Genomic DNA, 21,328 nt, shown 5'->3' with positions numbered 1-21,328 from the left:
TTGAAAGGGGTGGTTCAGGAGGTGATTTGGAACAACTTTTTCCTTAGCGAAAACGTTGTCCGAGGTTTCGTTGGGAGGTATTAAGCGAAAACCCCGACCAATCAGAGCGCGAGTTTGCCGGTGGAGCGGCCGCGGTAGCGCATGAGCGCGGCCGCCTAGCGTGTAGCCTACGCTCCACCGGCATACTCGCGCTCTGATTGGTCGAAGTTTTTTGTTAATATCTGCTTAACAAAATCTCGGACAACATTTTCGCTAAGGAAAAAGTTGTTTCAAATCACCTCCCGAACGACCCCTTTCAAGGTGTTACAACATTTTTGGGACACCCTGTATAGAGTGTCGTACCAACCGACGAATCAGATTCTCCCACGGTCACGTGGTTTTATTTCCGCGCGCTTTTCGAATTGGATAAACGTATCGTCGAAATGAACCTAGTCAAAAACTCAAAAGTTCCAATTTAACACTAAACCTATTTTTTATATCCAATGTATGAATTATACACAATTATTTTATGCATTATTCAATTCAGTTCCACGTAAATTACTTTTGCATTTAAAGGTTTAATGGTAAATACAATAAAGAAAAAAAAAGTACTCGATCTCAAATGTTTGTGAATTTATTAGTTGCAACTATATTCGTGTTTTTCGAAACCGGTGAAAGGTGTATAATATTTTTCATTCGAGGTCTGACTTTTGGTAACAGTCGAAGAAAATTATACTACGTAATACAGCGCGTGCGTATTACACGAAACTTCTGGCTGGCAATAAAATTTTCGCATCCAACTCTACCCCCACGTAGACTTTCAGCCGGAATCCGTGGATCTATTCGGGTGGCCCCCTGTCGCCGTTTAGCGGTTCGCGCAAGCGCAGCCAACTCTTCTGGTTAGAGTGTCCATTTTGATCACATGTGAGTATCTCCAGTCTGTTCTCCTTTTTTCACGGTGAGTCTAGCCGATCCGCTTGTGATCGATCGAGCAAGTTTACAAAACGTGCGCCGATATATCCGGATAATAAAGGCCGACGTTATTAGAAAGCAGTTGACATCCGTGATACCCCGAGACCTCTTCGAGTGTCGGCAACTTCGACGACAAACCGCACGCAATCCTTTTCGCGCCATCTTCTCGAAGAAAACGGTGAAAAAACCGCAGTAAACTCGTCACCGAAGGTAATTCGAGTTCCGCGAGGCGTCCCGGTTGATTTTTCATATAAACGCTTCGATAACCAGGGAACTGTCAGCCGGGTCGAATCTTTGGTTAGCTCGTGCTTCCGCAACGTGTTCGCGAACACTTCTTCCATCGTTTTCTCGCAGTTTTTAAAGCTGTTCGCGTTTCAAAATCTCCGAGAACGTTTTCTGGAATCGATATTCTCTAATGTTACAACCTTCTCTGTTTTTTCTTGTTTTGTTTTTATGAGATTTCTGAAACATTTGAATTTTTTTGCAATTCGAAGTTGGTCCCATTCCATACTATAAGAAGCTGTAGTGCTCTTTTTATTGTTAGAAACAACCTCAGCACACCTAATTGTACTTTTTAGTCATAGTTTAGGGTTGAAAATGTATTGTCTGCTGAAATATCGGTGTACATTTTGAATCTGAAGAAGTAACAACTGGAGCGTGTATACTGTTATATTTCAAAACATATTGTGCCGTGTAAAATAATTCTGCATTTTCCACCTATATTTCACTTTTATGTAACAATATCAATATAATCCTAACGACTTATGAAGTTACACAAAATTAGACTTTAATGAAATCTTATTTTATTACAACAACTATTCTTAGTTTTATTTTTGTTCATTCTCATTTAAAATAGTAATTTTAATACGATCTTAGTACGGTTTCTTAATGTTTTCTGTCGATACTGTTTTCATTAGTGATATATCATACTCCATATGGTAATTGTAAAAGAATTACAATGTTTGCAAGATCATCAAGTTATGGTATCTTTAAATATTTGTTTAAAGTTCAGTGAACATAATTCCATTAAAAGTTTTATCATTTTCATTTATACAGTGAAAAATATGTGATATTTAGTGAATTATCTTATTCTTTTCATCCAATCTTTTTAATAATTGATTGTCTTAATCAATGATTCTTTGCATATCAGTTTTGAAAAGTGTTGTCATTGTTTTATTGTAGTTTTTTTTATCATCTATAAAAATGATATTTCATGTATGAAATTGTAAAAATATATGAATACATCATGAATGAGTAACATTAATGACTACATTTAAACCAAGACTGCTATGTACTCAAATAAATTTAATAATTATAACATACATCAATTTTATTTACAATTAAACTGTTCAAATAAAATTAATAATGAACTTTGAACTGTCCAAGTGTGTGTCAATTTATTTTTAATCGTACTTTTAGATTGACAAAACTCAAGGATGGCAGACATAGAGGATACTCACTTCGAAACTGGAGACTCTGGTGCTTCTGTAACCTACCCTATGCAGTGTTCTGCACTGCGTAAAAATGGGTTCGTAATGCTCAAATCCCGACCATGTAAAATTGTAGAAATGTCAACTTCTAAGACAGGAAAGCATGGTCATGCCAAGGTACATCTTGTAGGCATTGACATTTTTACTTCGAAAAAATATGAAGATATTTGTCCCTCTACGCACAACATGGATGTGCCATTTGTTAAACGAGAAGATTATCAGGTATTTAGAAATATTTTCGTTTAATTAATTAACCTAGCATCAGTAATTTGTTAGGTAAATATTAATTGTGTTAGGAAAAGTATAGTTGTTGGACATTTCAAAGCAGTATTTTATTCTAATTTCTTAAAAATTTAATGTTTTGCCTTGTTTATATATTAAAATTAGAAAACAAGATGATATAAACTAAGAAATGGATGGTTTTACTTTGTTATTTGTGTATGTGTTTGTTTTATTTATTGCATATTGAGTCTTTTAAGTTCTGTAGAATTTCTTAAACAATTTTATAGTGCTATTCGAAAATAATGTTATTCAGTCAACTAAGCAATGGTATCATACAAATTTATATATAAATATATATATTATAGTTAGCAGACATATCTGACGATGGATACTTATGCTTAATGGCTGATAATGGTGAACTTCGCGAGGATCTGAAAATTCCTGATGGTGAACTGGGTGCTCAGTTACGTGCCGATCACGAGGCTGGGAAAGAGCTTCTTGTAAGTATCCATGTAGTTTCAAAATCAAATCAAATATTCTTTTTCTATTTGAGAAGTATCATTCCGAGTCTCATAAATTCAAATGAATAAAAGTTCAATGTAGAACGATTTCTAGAATAATTACAGACAAATATTTGTAATTTTACCTGAATTTATAATGAAATAAGAAACAAATGAATGTTAAAAACCTAATTATTTATTTGGTTTTCGTAAAGTATAAGTATTAAATTGATTTGTGGTAGCTGTTTCGCGTTTAATTAAGAGAAAAAGCGAAAAACAAATTGTCTATTTTTAGTGCACCGTACTGAAAGCCTGTGGTGAGGAGGTCGTGATTGCCATCAAAACCAACACTGCCATCGATAAATAATTGTGTTCAGTCCAAACTCCACCATCACATTAAAGAAAAACAAAACACACACAGCTAATATATTATTAAGCGAAACCTAAGATACAATACAAGATGATCAGTGGTTAAAATAAGAACTACCAACACAAACAGAAAGGAAAAGAGCGGAGGGCACTTGAAAATGAATAAAATGACGGAAAACGAAACAAGGGGAAGGAAAGAGATAAACATATAATTAAAAAATGATGGAAAGAGAAAAGCAAGTGTGCGTGAGCGTGTAAGTGTGGCGGCGGAGACGATTACAAATAATGAAATAATTGCAAAAAAAAAAAAAAACAAATAAAAAGAGAATAAACCAAGATACAGCATCAGCTTAGACTTTGAGGAAGAAGAATGTTTTTGGCGGCTTAAAATGTTGAGATTAAAAGGCAATTTTGACAGTCGAAAATTTTGAAAGAGAAATAACTATTTTGCCTTCATTTGTGATTTCTAAAAATTTATCATGGTTAGAATTCTATCTGTATCGGAATTTTGATTACTTTGTAATAGTGATTGCGCAAACTTCTTATTGAAATTATAATTGTATTGAAATTCCAATACACCTTAGAATTCTAATTACCTAACTGTTTTGTTCCCTCATGATAACCCGTTCTCTCTTTATACTTTAATCAAAGTTTCAATTTCTCGAAAGACTTACTTTCTTAAATTTTCTGTCACGCTCGAATTGCGATCCTAGCGAATTTAATAGAAATTCAACGTTATACTACTAATTCATGCAACACCTTCATTTAGCTGGAATTCTTGTTTTTCTTCATACAAATTCATGAATCATTTTTTATTAAAATTCTTTATTTTCGAATATCTGTCCTAATTCAGAATTTCCATTCCATTTTAATTTTGAATCTTTTGTATTATGTAATATTAATTTAATTTTATCCAATCTTCATTAGAATTCCAGTTGTATTAGAATATTAATGAAGTTTCGTTAAAAATGTACGCCTTATTAGAAATCCTTAAAAGTTTTCATTCATCCGAATACTTATTAGAATCCGTTCTTATAGAAACTTTTAATTCTATAACGCCGATTCTATTAAAATTGGATACTCAAAAACTGTAGATTTTATAAAAATTATTTACAATTCTGGTTTAATTAGCGAGATTTAACTGTTTTCTTAATCCTTCGAATCTTATATAAGATTTCGTATTTGTATGTTTCGCTAGAAACTTAAACATAGTTCTATACTCAAAATTCCAGAGCTTGATATCCAACTTGGGTTTCTGGAACTAGATTTGAAATTTTTTTATTAATTTTGGTGAATTTCCGCAGTTTTAATTTCGATTCATACTTTGTACTGCTGGTTAATTTTTTTTTTTCAAAACTTCTATAGCAAATTTTTATATTAGACAATTCTTGTGTTAGAATCAAGACTTCAAATTCAGTGAATGGTATATTCTAACTAAAAATTTAGAAATTCAATTTGAATTTCAAACTGCAATTTAATTTCAACGATAAAGACTTAAAGGGTGAATTCTGAAATTTTAAGTTTAACTTTTAATTTCGGTATTTGATTTGAAATTAGAGCGTAGCGTAGGAATTTTGGTCCTACGATACAAAACTCTATTTCAAATCAGACTGCACCGTCTAAAGAAGAACTAACGAAGTTCAAAAAAGAAAAATGACAAAAAAAAAGAATGAATACTAAGAACCGACTAAGCTATATAATCTAAGCAGACTAATTTAAGATTAACACGACCTAGATAAATGAATTTAATCGATTAAAAAAAGAAAAAATGAAAAAAAAACAAAACAAACGAATCAATCGGCCTCATGGTCGAATTTCTGCTATGAGAGACGGAAACCATTTTTTTCTGCTTCTCGATATTCGGTTTCATTAATTATATACCACTGCTGGTCATCTTTTCGAATTCTAACGATTCTTGTTTAAACTTCAAACGTGAACGAAATTGAACGAATAATCATTATTCTATAAGCACAGACGGGAAATGATATTTCGAGAATATTATTTTGGAAATATATCTGGAAATTTTAAATCCCTATTGCAACTCACTAATTTATCCTTAAATGATTATCAGCATTTATGTAGGTAATAATACTCCTGTTAGGTAATCATTACCTATCACAGAATTTCAATTATTAAGATATTAAAATACTTAGCATTGCAAAATAAAATATTGAAAATACTTGGCGTTTTCAAATTGAAAAGAAAAAAAATGTTCTCGAAATATCGTTTTGATTCAATGTTCACTGACTAAACGAATTGTCAAAATATTTATCAACCGATAATACGAAATACTGCGATATACGATGGTATATAGATACTAAAGATATAACCAGCATTGGCGTATATAAGCAGACAAAGATACATAACATACACACGCAGCGGTAAAGTATATGTGAAAGTACACAATTATGGAATTTCGAACAGATAACACGAAACGTAAAAGAAGTATATAAATAAACAGATATCAACGAGCATTTGTTTATACGGCAGAAGTAAATGGAGGATAAATAAAGGAAACAAAAAGCCATTTGTGCTTTTATGTCACCTTCGATAATATTTAGTTGTTTTTAATGATCACATTTCGTAGGCAATTAGGTTGGGGGCGACTTCTTTTTTTGTAACGTTTTAGTTATTTTTGTTTCTTATCGCTTTTCTCGTCGTACGCTTTTCGTTAATTAATGCTACGAAGACTGTAGTGGACTATCTCTGTTAGGAATTTTAGATTAGAAGTTATGCACAACGCAGGTCCATAAAACTCACGGTTTTGTAACTAGTAATTTTTTATATTTAAAATAGAGTACTTCGTATTAACGTAATTTGACTATAATGTTACGAATATAATTGATCGCAAAAATGATCGATGATAACAATGATGAAAAAAGTAAATTCGGTTGCGTTAAATTGAATAAAATTTGAATGTAATTGAAAACGTTTTTTGAACATTACATCCGATACTTACTCGAGCTTAATTTAAAGTCGAATACCTGCATATGAACCTGAAAATCGTTGTTCGCAAATGTTTTCATTTAGTTCGGAATTAAACTAATTTATTAGTACGTTTTAAGTGTTTGTTTAGGAAAGCATTGAACAGTGTTAAAAATTTATTCGCAAATATTCTCTTTAATATTCCTACATTTTCAAACATTAATACTCTTACATTTTGTATTATTAATAATTATTAATGGTTAAAAAAACATTACCAGTGCCATTACATATATACATATGTATATATATAATTTGTGCTCACGCTTAATACCTAGCGCCGGGCGCGCGCGCACACATACACACATATACACACGCATTCACGCAGTATGCCGAAAGATATGTAACACAAAAACGAAGATGCGTCTGTGTGCCGATGACTGTTTCTTTTTTTTTTTTTTTTTTTAATCTAATTTATTCGTTGTAAAAATTAGACTCGTTTGTACAATTACGAGACATGTTTTTTGTAACTTATTGACTATAAGTCTTAGACGTGGCGTGTATGTACACTAGATGATCAAAATCATATTACTTTGATAAAGAAAAAAAAGATTCATAAAGCACTATCACGAAGGCTTTGTACGTTCGCATAGGTCGAATTTCTATAGAAGTAACGAGGAATATAGCGATTCATAAAACGAATAATAAACGATACATCAAAAGTATGAAAATGTAAGGAAACGTCATAACAACGCTTTCTTAAATTAATATTCGATACGTGTATGTTTAAATTGATAATACAAGAGACGATTGCACAATGAGACGACATATAAGTACGTGAATTTGTTATACCTGTATTTAAGGACAAAGATTTTCGAACACAAATATACATTCTATGAAATTATCGTCAACTGATTATCTTCCAAGTAAACTACATCGATAGAATGTGTTACATACCTTTAAACACATCCTATATATAAAACCCAGCACTCGTAATGTCTCTTAATATTTTATTCGAAAACTCGAAATAATTAATAATTGATGATCAATTATTCATTTTTTTTTTTTTTTTTTTTTTAAATTCTTTAATACTTCAGGAAAAATTCATCTTTACCATTGCACCCTGTGCATCACAGGAAACCGTCCGAAAATTCTTGTCACAGTGACTGCAACAAATCGAATCTTAATTTCATCATTTACGATTATCTGTTTCATATTTTCTGGTTTTTTTTTTTATTGACACTCTTCAAAATCGAAGGAAAGTTGATGTTCCTCGCAGGATCAATTATTAGCGTTCCTCCTTTGAAGAGCGGCCGCTAGATCCTGCCTGAGGGCAGCTTGTTGTCTCTGATCGGCTAAAGATTGAACAGACCTCAATCCGTTCACGATATCTTTTGTTTTGCCAAAATAAATCTCGTTTAGGGTGTTTCGGATTTTATTTTCCATATCTTCGACCATACGTCCAATATTAGCAATGTGCGGAGAACTCTCACTTATTTGAGCATCTTGTTCCGCCTGGAAGCAATATTTTACTAAATTTAAGTGCATTCGATACATACTTAATTGAAACAAATAATCGGTACGATATTAATTGTAATATTAGGTGGACTGGAAAGTAATGTCGTTTTTGCCATCTTAAATACTTATTTATCATTTATCAGCTCATTGATTTTTCTGGGATTGAAAATTTGCACACTAGGTGACAAAAGGTTGCTGACAATGAGGGGGGTTATATAATGAATTAAACATAGACATTTATTGGTAAGTTTGAATCTAATATAAAATAAACAACATTAATTTTCGGTCTACCTAATAAAATTAATAATTACAAACATACTTGTCTAGTAAGGCTGCCTCCAAGATTCATTGTTCCAGATCCATGCTTATTAGTCTGTAACCAAAGCATCGCAGTAGAAGTTAATTTATAATGCGCAGTCCTTCCATTAGATTTTTCTTGGACTTCTACTACATGGATCGAATCCCAACAGCCCTTAATTCTCTTTGAACCATCTCCAGCCTTCTTAATAAGAATCACTGCTGCAAAACCATGATCCAAATCCCAGAGATAAACAGAAGAAACTCCGCCCTCGAAATAAAGTTCTCTGTACTGATCGAACGCGTGATTCGCGTCGATCTCTAGCTTTCTGAGTCTCTCGGAAGGCATCGAACCATCTTCCAGTGGCGGATCGTACGTATTGCTCCAAGGAGATCTGAAAAAGTTAGAATTAAGAAGTTAGTTTTAAGTCTAGTAAAATAGGATAGTATAATTTTAATATATGAAGGAAAAGAATTTTAAAAGAACATTAGCATCTTTTAAAATTTTAAATTACCTATAGGAATCTCCATCTCTGTTATAATCGCACAGTAAATAATCTCTTCCGGATTCTTTATCTTTTGCAATTTTTAAAGGTTGATCAACAGAGGACAATAGATCTTCGCACAGAGATGGCACTAAATCTATTAAATCACTTAAGTTCTTTTCAATTTGCTGCGGTGGCAGTCTTCTCATCAAATCCAATGCACAATCCATCTGTTGTTCCGTCTTTAATAATAATGCGTAATGATAAATAAATTTTCATTATCCACATAACTTCACCGTGATTGTGATTAACCACTGATTTTATGCATCTTTAATTAAATTCAAGTAGAAGCAAATATTGTTATGTTCGCTATTTATTTAAATTCGTTTAAGTATAATTACAATATTAATCAAATTTAACTTGAATGAGAAATGAAAGTGTTACAATGTTAAATTGTCAATTTTTGACAATTGTTAACAAGTATTAAGACAGTTATTGACAATTATTAGGAAAGGATGAGATATACATATATATTTATAATATTGTACACATTTCTTTGGAAATGATCGAATAATCAAAATTTTAATGTATGTCAGTGGGCGCCGCCATTTTGACGTTTATATCATTTTAGGTTAGATGAAATTTCTTTCAGTGCCTTTAAAACCGTTAAAAATGATTAATTTTTACAATGTACAGTTATTAAAAATTCGATTGCCCCTAAAAGATTCCAAAAAATTAAATTTTATTGTATGTAACGTTCTCTATTAATAGTTACAGCAACGATTTTAGTTGACGAAATCTTAAAGAAATATAACGTTATAGTTATTAACTGGGAGCGTTAACTCACCATTTTAAACAATTGACAAATTTTTCGAACGTCGATCAGAGCATCAATCAATCGAAATTACAAAATCAATGAAAAATTTATCGAAACTGTTTACTCTCTGACCCGCATTCGGTCACCGAAAACGAATATTCGAGGGGCGTGTCAAGACTAGCGCTGATTGGCCATACGTTATACAATGCTATCAACTTGATACGGATGAAACTTAAATACCGAATTAATAACTAAATCGCAAATAATTCGTATGTATTAATAAATGCTTGTATTAACGAGTAAAGAAATAATTAATGTCAATAGCGATTCTTTAGATAGAAATTATCGAATTTCATATAGAGAACAAACTCGATCGAGTGAAAACAAAAACTGCGTTTACTCGACCATGTTAGAATGAATTATCTTTATTGGATGCGTAATTAAAATTAAATTTCAATCTATATGAATAAATTTAAAAGGAAGGTGAATTTACGGTCTATATAAGATCTTATAAGAACTTGGTTAAAAAATAAACTTTTAGTAAAACAATTTAATATTGCACAAGCGAAGCCGAGACAAGTCACTAATGAAAAATAAATTGATTAATGTATTACTTATACGAGAAAGACTCTTGAACTACTCGATAGTATGAGTGTAGTATGAGTGTTCATGAGTAGTACAAATGCTTCTAATGAACTTTAATTAAATCAAAAGAAAATTCAAATTTCCCGCGGGAATTTTGTGTCGCCATCTAGCGGTGAACATACCGAACTACCTTCAGAGTATGTTCAGCGTCTCTATCGGGAAAACGCCCAAGTTTGTCGTGGAATAGTTCCTATTTTCGACATTAGATGGCGCCACTACAATCTAATTACCGACAGAAGGTATTAAAAAAAATGTTCTCTTTTTCGCTAAGGAAAAAGTTGTTTCAAATCACCTCCCGAACCACCTCTTTGAAGGAGTTACAACATTTTTGGGACACCCTGTATTTTCATTTGTCAATGTGTATAATAAGTTACATACTTTAAATAAATGAATGAATGAAGAGATGTTTAAACTTTCCCGCGTTAGAAACAGATAGCGTTACCAGTTGACGAAAACAAGATGGCCGCCGGACTATCTGCGCCGCGTTTCCAGTTCGTGATCCACCCGAAGCGCGCTCGCGAGAGGATCCACCCCAAAAGAGCGACAGTGGTGGGGGTAGAAAAAAGGGTAGCCACTCTTGGCGCATGCGCGCTTCCGCCAGCTTCGAGCTTTCAAATTTCAGCTCAGTCGCACTAACAAGATGGACGGTGGAGCGTACGGCGGAGGAAAGGCAGGAGCTCCTTTCGACCCCATTGCCTTCGTTCAAAGGCCTCAAGTCATCTTAAAAGCCGTATGCCTGGTAAGTTCTCTCATCGAAAATTCACCGATTAACCCCTGGCTTCGACGACGTCGTCGCGTATCAACGATAATGTCGATTTTACGCGGCGAGCATTGATTTTAAAGGGTGAACCACCACTCCCCCCCACCAATCCAACACGATGGGGTTCTATTGATTTTTCGCGAATTCCTGCGATACACCCCATAATACAGGATCCCGTAAAATTCTTTATTCATTTTTCAAACAAATCCCATCGTCGTCGTTCAAACAAATTGAATAGATTCAGAACGTCCAAGGTGTAATCCGAATGTTCGTCGAAGCAAGTGCGATTCTCGACGAGGCGAATCTCGCTGGTGTCAGATCGCAGAAACGATTCGCGGTTAATGAGAGATCCGAAAAGATTTTCGGTTTCGAAGCAGGGAAACGAGTTTATGATCGAGTTAAGTTGATCGAGGGTGAGATTGGGATCGATTTTGGGCGTTATTCGAGGCCTGGGTGCACGGTTTCGATGAGGATATAATCGCAGTTTGGAAAATATAGGAAATCGTATCGAGAAAGGGAACATCTATTAATTGAAGTTTCATGCCCCGAGTAATTCACGATTGCGCGAATATCGTGGTACTTGAATCGTCTGGCTTTCTACGGAACGGTAGGGAAAATCTATACGCTCTCCGGGCGAGAATCGTACGAAATTTCGTTATCTGCCGTTGTCAAGATGCATCGATCTCCAAATATGAATAAATAGCTATAAATAAATTCGAAATATTTCGCGGTAATCGTAGTTCCATAATTACGATAACCGAGGTGATACTTGGACATCGGTATCCTTACGAGAACAAAACATAGCGAGCGTAAATTTTTGCGATATCAACGATTTCTATTGTCGAATAATTTAGATTTGGTATCGACGAGTGCTGAATTACGGAGTTCCTGAGAGTATTGATTATTTTAAATGTCCGAAATTCCGACGAAACCTGACACGTATCTCGCGCAAATTGACAAAATTTTAGAAATAAAATAAAATAAAATAAAAGAAATAAAAGGAAATGTAGACTGAATTACCCATTATTATGTATTATATATTGGGAACGATTATTTAAATATTGTTTTCATGAAAATTTAATAATATTATGAAAAAGGTTAAAAAGGAGGTATTTTTATGTAATCCGAAACTAATATTAATATCGTTGTTAGTTTATATATAATAATATACAAATTTTGTCAATTGTAATATAAAAATTTATAAATAAATAAATAATAATAAATAGTAATAATATTACTATATATTATTATTATATTATAATTATATATTATATTATTTCATATAAATATAAATTCATATTTATATTACATATACTTATATTTATAATATAATATATAAATAAATAATACATAAATTTTCTCAATTATATTATTATATATGAACTAACAACGATATTAATATCACATTCGAATTACATAAAAATACCTCCTTTTTAACCTTTTTCATAATGTTATTAAATTTTCATGAAACAATGTTTAAATAATCGTTCCCAATATATAATACATAATAATGGGTAATTCAGTCTCCAGTCTACTACTCACCACGATAACATAAATAAACAACAAGAAAAAATAAAAAAAATCACGTCCAACCTAAATATTCCATTTTACAACAAATTTCCTTTGATTTTTATTTTATTTCTCAAAATTCTCCTGGCCTATTCGATTTCCATGTCAAGGCAGAACCAAGTCGAAATTAAATTTCTACCTTGTAATCACGAGAAACACTTGATATCGAGTCTCCTAATGTAACCTCCCGCCCCCCCCCCTTCCCCTTCCCTTCCTCCAACCCTTTGTAGTACAGTGAGTCTCAACGAAGAAGCACAGAGACCAGATGATCTGTACTGCGAAGGGTTGATGCAGTCGAATAGTTTATTTGAGAATACAAAGTTGCTTATTGTGGTCGAATGGAAACTGGAAGACAGCTCACCCATAAATTGTGAAGCATTTCCTCGTTGATGCTGCCAACTGCTATGTCCTTCATCTCCCTTAATAATTGAGAAAGTTTTTTTTGTCACCAAGTACAACATCATTTAACAATCAATGAATCTGTTTCTGTCTTGACTCAGTTACTCGATTGATAGTTGTGCTTTTCAGAGTCGAATATTTGTTAGTAACTGGTGGTGTAGCTATAATGTCTGTAATCTGATGTAATGTTTCTGTTAAAGTAGAATTATACTTAACGTCGTCTTGAAATGATTGTTTTACTTTCCAGCTCTTCGCGATAATCGTGTTTGGATGCATAAGCAATAAGGGTTACATTACAAGGGCAGACGGGAAAGAGGTATGCATCTACAACGAGGACCACAACGCCTGCAATTACGGGATAGGAATCGGAGTGTTCGCCTTTCTAGCCAGCATCGGGTTCCTGGTTGGGGAGTATTTCTTCGAGCAGATGTCCTCTGTTAAGACTAGGAAGCACTTCGTTCTCCTCGACTTGGGGTATTATTGCCATTTTCTCTACATGAAAATGACATTCTCTCTATGGGGTGTGTCTGTATAAAGGGCCACAAGCTGATTTCTTGGAGGCTTTAGTGTCAAATGGCACAGGGAGCAACTTGTAATGGGCAACTTGTAATGGGCAACTTTTGCTTGAAATGTTTCTTAACATTAAAACTACCAAGTCAAATTTACTTATGTACAACTAACGTCTTTCTAAACTTCACTGGATTGCTAACGGTGTTTTCACTGCAATTTTTGAGGGGTAATAATGGTAACAGAGAATTAATTTTCTTGATAAAGCCTCCTTCTACTTACAAAGATAGTGGTATGTATAATAGGTATGCGTTGACCTTGGTAGTTTTAGTGTTCATGTATACTTTAACCCTTTGCATTCGAGGCCTTTTTTTCTAGTATCTATCAACAACTCGAGATGCTTTCTTAGCATTCTATTGTCACGAATGCTAAGCTTAGATTGACTTTAAAAATGAGATCTCTAATTTGAGATTTGAAAATCAAGTCACCTTTGCCTCAACAACAATCATTTTATTGACACTTCGAGTTCCAAAGAAATTAAACCTAAAGGAAACCTAGTGGTGACTTAGAGTCATCTCTCGAGTGCAAAGGGTTAATACGTTTGTTACAATGTTCATTAATCTGTTAAAAGGTTGTACGAAAAGAATGTTTACCTTGTCAGTGCATGACACACGACTCAGCACGATTGACAAAGTAAACTTTTCTATAGAACTTCTATAGAACTTCTTTTCACTTGCTCTAGAATTAACTTTATCATGTCTGAATCCTTTCATACCGAATTCTTGCTTACCTTAATGTTTTGTTTAGATATTCAGGTCTCTGGGCATTCCTTTACTTCGTTGGATTCTGTTACTTAACTAACGCTTGGAACAAGTCGAGTCCACCGCCTGGCGACTACGGATTGTGCAACGCCCAAAGCGCCATCACCTTTTCCTTCTTCTCCATTTTTACCTGGGTACATATAGGATAAACATTCTTAACCCTTTGCACTCGAGAGGTGACTCCCACTCATTAGGTTTCACGCAGCAAATCTATCAGCAATAATGTTTCTTTAGGTTTAATTTCTTTGGAACTCGAAATGTCAATAAACCTGATCTGATCCTCAAATCTCGATAGCTTAGCATTCGTAGCAATAGAATGCTAAGAAAGCATCTCGAGTTGCTGGTAGATACCAGAAAAAAAGGCCTCGAATGCAAAGGGTTAATCTAAAAATTCTTTGAGCGTATAATTGATAGTTTTTATTTTTATTAAGGATCAAGCACGGAAAATGGAGCATTATTTTTGTTTTCAACGTGCTCTTTATCTTCTTGTTGAAGGCCGCCTGCGCCTGGTTCGCCTTCCAAAGATTCAAGCAAGGAACCGACGCCGCTTTCGCTCCCAGTTACGAGGCTGATCCTGTCGGTGGGACAGGATATACAAGCTACCCTGACGCGAACGACACTGGATACCAAGATCCGCCATTCGGTCAACAGCAGCAGCAACAACAGCAACAGCAACAACGGATGCCCGATTTCCAAGCTCCGGCTTACTAACCCCTTCAGACATAATCTAACACTATCGGTAAAATGAAATCTACTTCACGCCCATTCATTTCAGAAACGACGACTTTAACTCACCGATATATTGTACAAATTTTACAACGATTCATATAAATCTGGGAGGAAAATTGATTTCATTGGATGTACTCGTAACAAACCATTGTTTGGGTTGGAATCTTTCCACCAACTGTTTCCGGTCATTTTTCTAAACTATGAATGCACGGAGTTATAAATTCATCAGTTTTCCTTCGGTGTATACTGTTCGAGATTTCAAAGTAACTATAAACAGTTGGTTGAAAAGGTTAAACGCGAATAGCCTGCGGATTTTATGCATTCACGATATAAAGTAATATAATAAATGATAAACATAACTAAAATGTATGTGCACTTATGCAAAATGGATTAACGATATTATTATAATAATCGTAGAATATATACAATATACATTACGTATATTTTCTATATTATTGCACGTCGTAAATGCGCAAAATCCGCAGACTGAACATAAATAAATGAGTTGTTACGTTTGCGTCCGAGGTCCTTAAATTGAAAAATTAATCAGCCACTCCGGGTCATTTTTTCTGACTGTAAACCGCGTTAGGCGTGATTATTACGATTCTTTTTTCGAGAAACGGAAAGTATACGCTAAAAGGCGAGAGATAGAATAGCGGGGATGTCCTCCTCGGTGACCTTGAGCAGCTAATTGATTTTGTGCCGATTTTAGATGCGATATACACGAGAGAACCTTTTCTGCCCACACGGATTTCAACCAGGGGCGGATCTACTGTAAAATTAAATATAACGAAGCTTCAACTCGTTATTTATTAATTTTTTAATTAAAATACTATTCAGAAGCATTGCGATATCCAAGAAACAAAGAACTCCTCAGCTTCTCGCTCCTTAGCTTCAGGGCTCTACGCGTCCAGACTCGCCGCTGGTTTCATCCCTTTATAACCGTTTCTCAAACACCATCTATAGAAGCATACTTGAACAGTGATTTATGTGAAAATTTCCTTTCCTAGATAACTCAAAACACAACGCAAAAATCAGTAGGAAAAAGAAGACAGAAGCTCCGCGAGAAACTCTTCGATCATTCGATAAGTCATTGAGCAATGTCGATAGAGTAAGTTTTCATAGTAAGACAACTATAGTGAATGAAAGGGAAACGGGAATGGCTTTAGACGGGGATGAAAGCGAGAGATAGGGAAGCAGACGTGAAGGAGAAGGGGTATAGAAGAGAATGCGTGGGCATATGCGCGAAAGACAACAAAATGTTACTTGTTAAAACTGTGCTTCTTATTGTTGACCACTTAATAAGTCTTACACCTGGAATAATTGGCGTAAGCGAAAACGAAGAAAGAATAAAAGACAAAAAAAAAATTGGGTTACTGCCCTTGGGTACACATTCGAAATTGAGATAACGAAGAGTGCAAAAGAGCGATGCGTGCGTGGGTGTGTGTGTGTGCGTGAGAGAGAGAGAGAGAAAGAGAGCTCGCGCGCGAGAGAGTAAGATGGACACTCACCATCCAGAGAATTATATATACAGGGTGTCCCACTTATCGCGAACATCTTCGCTCTACTATTGAAGATACGAAAGAGTATCTAAGGGAAACGTTAACTCAATGTCTTTGTTAATTAAACCTCTATGTTACGTAATTGTATAATTAAGATGTGTACGTTATATTGCGAACAAACTAAAATTATTTGGTAAAATGATATTCAGCGTGCGACTTGAACGTTTGACGAGCCCATACAGGCCATGATACGATTCGTGATATAACCTTGAGGGCGAAAAAGTATGTTTATAAAATCGAGGAAAGTAGAATTACTCCGCAGAATGTAAACCAGGGACGATAAATCAGGCGGACAGGTGATGTTTGCACGTTCGATACGACGAACATATCGCGTCAACAATCGCTGTAATGCTCGCTGTAACGCTCGCGACTGCTTCCTCGCGACTGCTTCCTCGCCAGTGACTGCGACGCTCCTTTTAGTTTTACACGGATGAACACTGCCCGTTTCGTAAAATAAGTTCACAATCCGCTGATAACTTAGCACGAGGAGGGTGAAACCTTGTCGAATATATCTCCATGTAAACGCTCACACGCTCGAATCGCATTTCTTCCAGCTACATCGTACACGACGAATGTCACGCCCGTTGTTTCTTTTTTACTGTGCACATTTTCGTAACGATTACAATTTTTTAACGATCTTTCAGAGCCACTGAACAAAAGAACGCTCGAATCGTGCAGGTCGACGAGTCTATAACATCCTGGCTTCGGGAGATATCCATAAGCGAAGGAGGTTCGAATAAAAGATAGATTGGGAGTTTTGCGTGTTAATCTTAAGGATTGAGGACTAATTTTTCGTTCTCAGGGCTATGAATCATCCATGAATCGTTGAGCTTACGTATGGTACTATGTAAAAAAAATACTGGTAACCTTGAAATGATTCAAGGTGATCCACTGGACCACTTTTTCACATTTTCAATAGTAGCAGATGTATTTAAGGTGCTGACGATGAATGGGACACCGTGCATATACAAATATAAATACATACATATATATGTATATTATATATTATAATATAATATATAAGATGTGTCGATAATAGAGCAGTACAAGCGAGAAATGTAAGGATTCTGCGTAGCTGAAATCATGGAAGCGTAGAAAAGTGACTCAACCTTTTTCCGAGCCTCGATTTTCTCGAATCGAGTCACGATTTGACAAAAAATTGACTGTGTACGAAGCTTTGTCATCCGTTCAGAACCGTGAACGTTCCCCAGAGCAAACGCACAGCCGCGGATAGCTAAAGAGGCGTCTACCCCCTTTCGATTGTTTTCTTCTTTCAATCGGGGAATTTTTATATTTTTCATTCGTATTGCTGTTCTCAGAACACTGTGTATATGTACACGTATATATGTATACACGCTACACATACAGGGTGTCCCGTGTAGAGTGTTACAAACAGTTTTCTCTGTAACTAACGAAGCAAATGTTGTAAGAGCTATTCAAATGACACAAAATTAATGTCACCTTCCATTCAAAAGAGAAATAATAAGCGAGTCACTTAAACGTAGGATTTTTCGTTTTTGAAGTTATAGCATCACTGGTTCCCGAGAAAATAAATTATAGCATTTCACACGGGACACGCTGTATAACATATATGTAATGTAAACGGATAAAAAGGATAGCGGCTCTGTAATAATTCTTAAGTAGTTACATGCACATATATTTTACCGTGTTATAACGTGTTCATAGAGAATCGCGGATACGACTGTAACGTTACAAATGCAGGACCTATCGTGACATTAGGATTCCGTTGGAAATTGAATTGTACCTTGATTCCACTTATCGTTACGGCACGGTCTTACTTAGAGGATCTTCGAACTCGCAATACGCCGCGTCGACGCATCAGCGGGTCGCGATTACGCTTTTTATAAATTAAAAACACACACACGGTGGCGCGTTACACCTCGGAGTCCGAGATAAAATTCAATCTTTCGAGCTCTGAAACACACAAACGAACGAAGAACGTCTTCGAGTTTAAACTGACGTCGTCGAGACAATGGAACAAACGAATTATACGTAATGTAAAAGAAACACCTCTGAAATACTACATGTACCTACGCCTAATCTGATAAGTTTTCATCGATTCTCTTTATTGTATCGTCAATATAAGTTATCGATATAACATTTCTTCCTCGAGGGAATTTTTAATGTGATTTAATTTCATCTTAGATTTTTTTTTTAAATCATCAACATAGTATACAACATAACACAAACGTATTTATGTAGGGGCATTTTAATAGTTTTAACACATTAACTGTCAGCCTGATAATCGTGGAAATTCCTGAGAGGTTAAATTTGTTTTCTGTAGAATTAGAAACGGCAATATAATTATTTTCGTGAGCTCTTCAGAAGCTATCTCTTTAGAAGCTCCTATCCAGATTCATTTTTGTGACGTGGCAGTCAACGTGTTAACTCGTTTGTATTATGACTAGACTGCGGATCTTTATGCATTTGTAGAAAGTTTGAATGTGCGAGAACCTACAAAATGCAAACAATATGCAAGAATATAAAAAAGATTGAAAGTAAAGTCCGCGTTATAATATATTTGCAGAATAAAATAAATTTCTATTTAGGTTCAATTTTCACGTTCGCGAAGATTTTATTTTGCATAAAGATCCGCAGTCTAATTATGACGCTTTGAATTTGTGTATCACGTATAGAATATGAATTTTTAGAGGCCCCTTTGATTGGGAACTTAGGCAGATGTTTTTCTCGTTTATAAAATAAGATAATGCGCCACTGGTCTGGAATGTTCATCGTTGCGTCGCAATTACGCGTGTATTTCGGTTGAATGTAACGATTCATTTACGACGAGAAGTCGAGAAACGAAATTGACGTTGAGTTACGTTGATGTTGGTATTATAAGTTCGATACGCCGCGAACACGATTACTCGACAGTACGTAGTATGTACAGTGGATGCAATTGAGAAATTGGGAGAGCAATGTTACGAGCAATTAAAGCGAATATATACATATATATTTTTGTCGTAAGACTTTTAAACAATTCCACCTTGCATTGTTCAATTAACATTTAAAGTAATTAACTGTAACCTTTTTTCTTTTTCTTTCTTTGCGATTCGCGAAACGTTCTTCTTCCAGTTTCTCAATTTAGTTGTACGATTAATCAAATTGCGTTTCTGTAATTAATAAACGTTCGCAACGACGAACGAATATTGCGGACTCGAGTTTCTTGTTTTAATGCTGACAACCCCGTATCGAATCGAAGTACTATTCATTTATTTGTTTGAAAGCTACAGGGTCCATAGAAATATTATAGATAGAGTAAGGGAGACACACCATGGAACATTTCCACTTTCGATCTATGTTTCCTCTGCTCTATTTATAATATCTCCACGGTCTGTACTATATGATCGATATAACGATGTTAGTTAGTTGTTTAACACTTTATTTACCGGGAATTTATAGGTTTTTTAATTGCAGTATTTAACTATTCGAATTTATTTACTGTGTCGATTGTTGTCTCGTTACAATGATTAGTGTTTGGAAACAGACTTGGCTTTCAATGTATTCAGTAACAGTATGGAAGAATTATTGTCAGCCTAGATTGGCATATGCCACTGTAGAACATTCTTTCTTTAATTAAAGACTGTTTCTAAATAGCCCGCTAGATAAAGTGTTAAAAGCTACAGCGTCCATAGAAATATTATATATAGAGTAAGGGAGATAAACCATGGAACATTTCCACTTTCAATCTATGTTTCCTCTGCTCTATTTATAATATCTCCACGGTCCTTACTACATGATCGATATGAACGACGACGAATGACTTACATTTCCATTTTATTCCATTCGAGATACTCGGGTTAAACAACGTGTACGTTAACGTTCCAGCGATATTGGATATCGAAAAAGAAATTGCTAAATACCTAGCAACACTAATTGCACGACTATTCTTTTTCTCGAGTTGACCATGCTACCATACTTGAATGGTAAATTCAGTTAGCGTGTCGTATCAAGAGTAACGAATAAAAATCCGTTTTTATGATAAGCTGTGCTATTACTTCTTTCGGAACGCTGTCGATATTCCGTTCGTTTTAATAACTCGAATCGGTGATACGATAGTTTCCACGTTCGTTGCAGTGACAACGTTACAAATTCGGTAAAAATATGTGTAACTATCTACCGAAGAAAAAGTAAGACAAAGACGTTAAGTTGTTTCGTTTAATTTATTGAATAACGTTTATGTTGTTATGTAGCGTTGTCGCCGCTTAGGAAAAACATTTTCTGAAAGAGGAAAATTCTCCTCGGGCCAATAAGAATGGAAATCGCGGTGTTTGACTTTCACCTGAAACTTCAGTTTTTGTAATAAGAACTATTTACTACTTCGCGCAACGTGAACGCTGTTCTCACTGATAGTAAGGGAGTATTTACTAAAGTAACGATTATTATATAGTTGTTGTATCATTGTGATTATACTAGGTGTCTCATCGGAACGAATATCACTTCAACTCTATGTGGAAGCGAAGGCCAGTAGTCGTAACTCCATCATTGTAAATATGTTTGTAATTTATTTTTTTAATTGTCAACTAATGAGTATTAGTTTGCGTTACATCTTTACGTAGCGTAGATCTCGTTTATATATATATACATACATAGACATAAGTATCTGTAGATTTCACGGTTTCATTTGGAGGATCGTGAAAGTGTCGGAACCTTCTGTCTTGGTTCTTTCGTACTCGCAGGAGAGCTTTCTAGGTATCTGCATTGTTTATCTGCGATTGTTTTGATTTTTGGAAACGTTTTAAAA

At 34.7% G+C, this 21,328-nt stretch overlaps 3 protein-coding genes across 4 annotated transcripts; 2 read left to right on the top strand and 1 right to left on the bottom strand.

Annotated features, from left to right (window-relative positions):
• The first annotated feature begins 745 nt into the window (after positions 1-745).
• On the top strand, positions 746-6,088 carry LOC128894393 (eukaryotic translation initiation factor 5A). 2 transcript variants are annotated; one of them, XM_054156099.1, is made up of 4 exons: positions 746-903; positions 2,371-2,663; positions 3,029-3,163; positions 3,459-6,088. In XM_054156099.1, exons 2-4 carry the CDS (start codon positions 2,388-2,390, stop codon positions 3,528-3,530), a joined length of 483 nt encoding a protein of 160 aa, XP_054012074.1. In that variant the 5' UTR covers positions 746-903; positions 2,371-2,387; the 3' UTR covers positions 3,531-6,088. The 2 variants fall into 2 exon arrangements, with proteins under 2 accessions (XP_054012074.1, XP_054012073.1); XM_054156098.1 differs by lacking the exon at positions 746-903 and adding an exon at positions 910-1,161.
• Positions 6,089-6,194: 106 nt separating this feature from the next.
• LOC128894392 (F-actin-capping protein subunit beta) lies at positions 6,195-9,763 on the bottom strand. Its single transcript, XM_054156097.1, has 4 exons — positions 9,602-9,763; positions 8,785-8,996; positions 8,292-8,664; positions 6,195-7,969 (listed from the first exon to the last, which is right to left on the bottom strand). The coding sequence occupies exons 1-4, from the start codon at positions 9,602-9,604 to the stop codon at positions 7,736-7,738; spliced, it is 822 nt and encodes a 273-aa protein (XP_054012072.1). The 5' UTR covers positions 9,605-9,763; the 3' UTR covers positions 6,195-7,735.
• Positions 9,764-10,706: 943 nt separating this feature from the next.
• LOC128894384 (synaptogyrin) lies at positions 10,707-19,745 on the top strand. Its single transcript, XM_054156078.1, has 5 exons — positions 10,707-10,955; positions 13,192-13,418; positions 14,259-14,406; positions 14,768-15,011; positions 16,012-19,745. Exons 1-4 carry the CDS (start codon positions 10,857-10,859, stop codon positions 14,981-14,983), a joined length of 690 nt encoding a protein of 229 aa, XP_054012053.1. The 5' UTR covers positions 10,707-10,856; the 3' UTR covers positions 14,984-15,011; positions 16,012-19,745.
• The last annotated feature ends 1,583 nt before the right edge of the window (positions 19,746-21,328 follow it).

Source organism: Hylaeus anthracinus, unplaced genomic scaffold (assembly GCF_026225885.1).
Source record: "Hylaeus anthracinus isolate JK02 unplaced genomic scaffold, UHH_iyHylAnth1.0_haploid 3, whole genome shotgun sequence".
In the NCBI taxonomy this organism is placed as follows: Eukaryota; Metazoa; Arthropoda; class Insecta; order Hymenoptera; family Colletidae; genus Hylaeus; species Hylaeus anthracinus.
This window is presented reverse-complemented; position numbering and strand designations above follow the sequence as displayed.

What these genes read in the sequence shown, in the direction of transcription:
- LOC128894393 (XM_054156099.1), top strand. Translation starts at nt 2,388, where the DNA reads ATGGCAGACATAGAGGATACTCACTTCGAAACTGGAGACTCTGGTGCT. An exon ending in TTAAACGAGAAGATTATCAG is followed by an intron (nt 2,664 to 3,028) that starts GTATTTAGAAAT and finishes TATATATTATAG; the next exon opens with TTAGCAGACATATCTGACGA. An exon ending in AGGCTGGGAAAGAGCTTCTT is followed by an intron (nt 3,164 to 3,458) that starts GTAAGTATCCAT and finishes GTCTATTTTTAG; the next exon opens with TGCACCGTACTGAAAGCCTG.
- LOC128894392 (XM_054156097.1), bottom strand. An exon ending in AGAGATGGAGATTCCTATAG is followed by an intron (nt 8,665 to 8,784) that starts GTAATTTAAAAT and finishes TAACTTTTTCAG; the next exon opens with ATCTCCTTGGAGCAATACGT. An exon ending in GAGGCAGCCTTACTAGACAA is followed by an intron (nt 7,970 to 8,291) that starts GTATGTTTGTAA and finishes TATTGCTTCCAG; the next exon opens with GCGGAACAAGATGCTCAAAT.
- LOC128894384 (XM_054156078.1), top strand. Translation starts at nt 10,857, where the DNA reads ATGGACGGTGGAGCGTACGGCGGAGGAAAGGCAGGAGCTCCTTTCGAC. An exon ending in TTCGTTCTCCTCGACTTGGG is followed by an intron (nt 13,419 to 14,258) that starts GTATTATTGCCA and finishes TGTTTTGTTTAG; the next exon opens with ATATTCAGGTCTCTGGGCAT. An exon ending in TCTTCTCCATTTTTACCTGG is followed by an intron (nt 14,407 to 14,767) that starts GTACATATAGGA and finishes TTCTTGTTGAAG; the next exon opens with GCCGCCTGCGCCTGGTTCGC.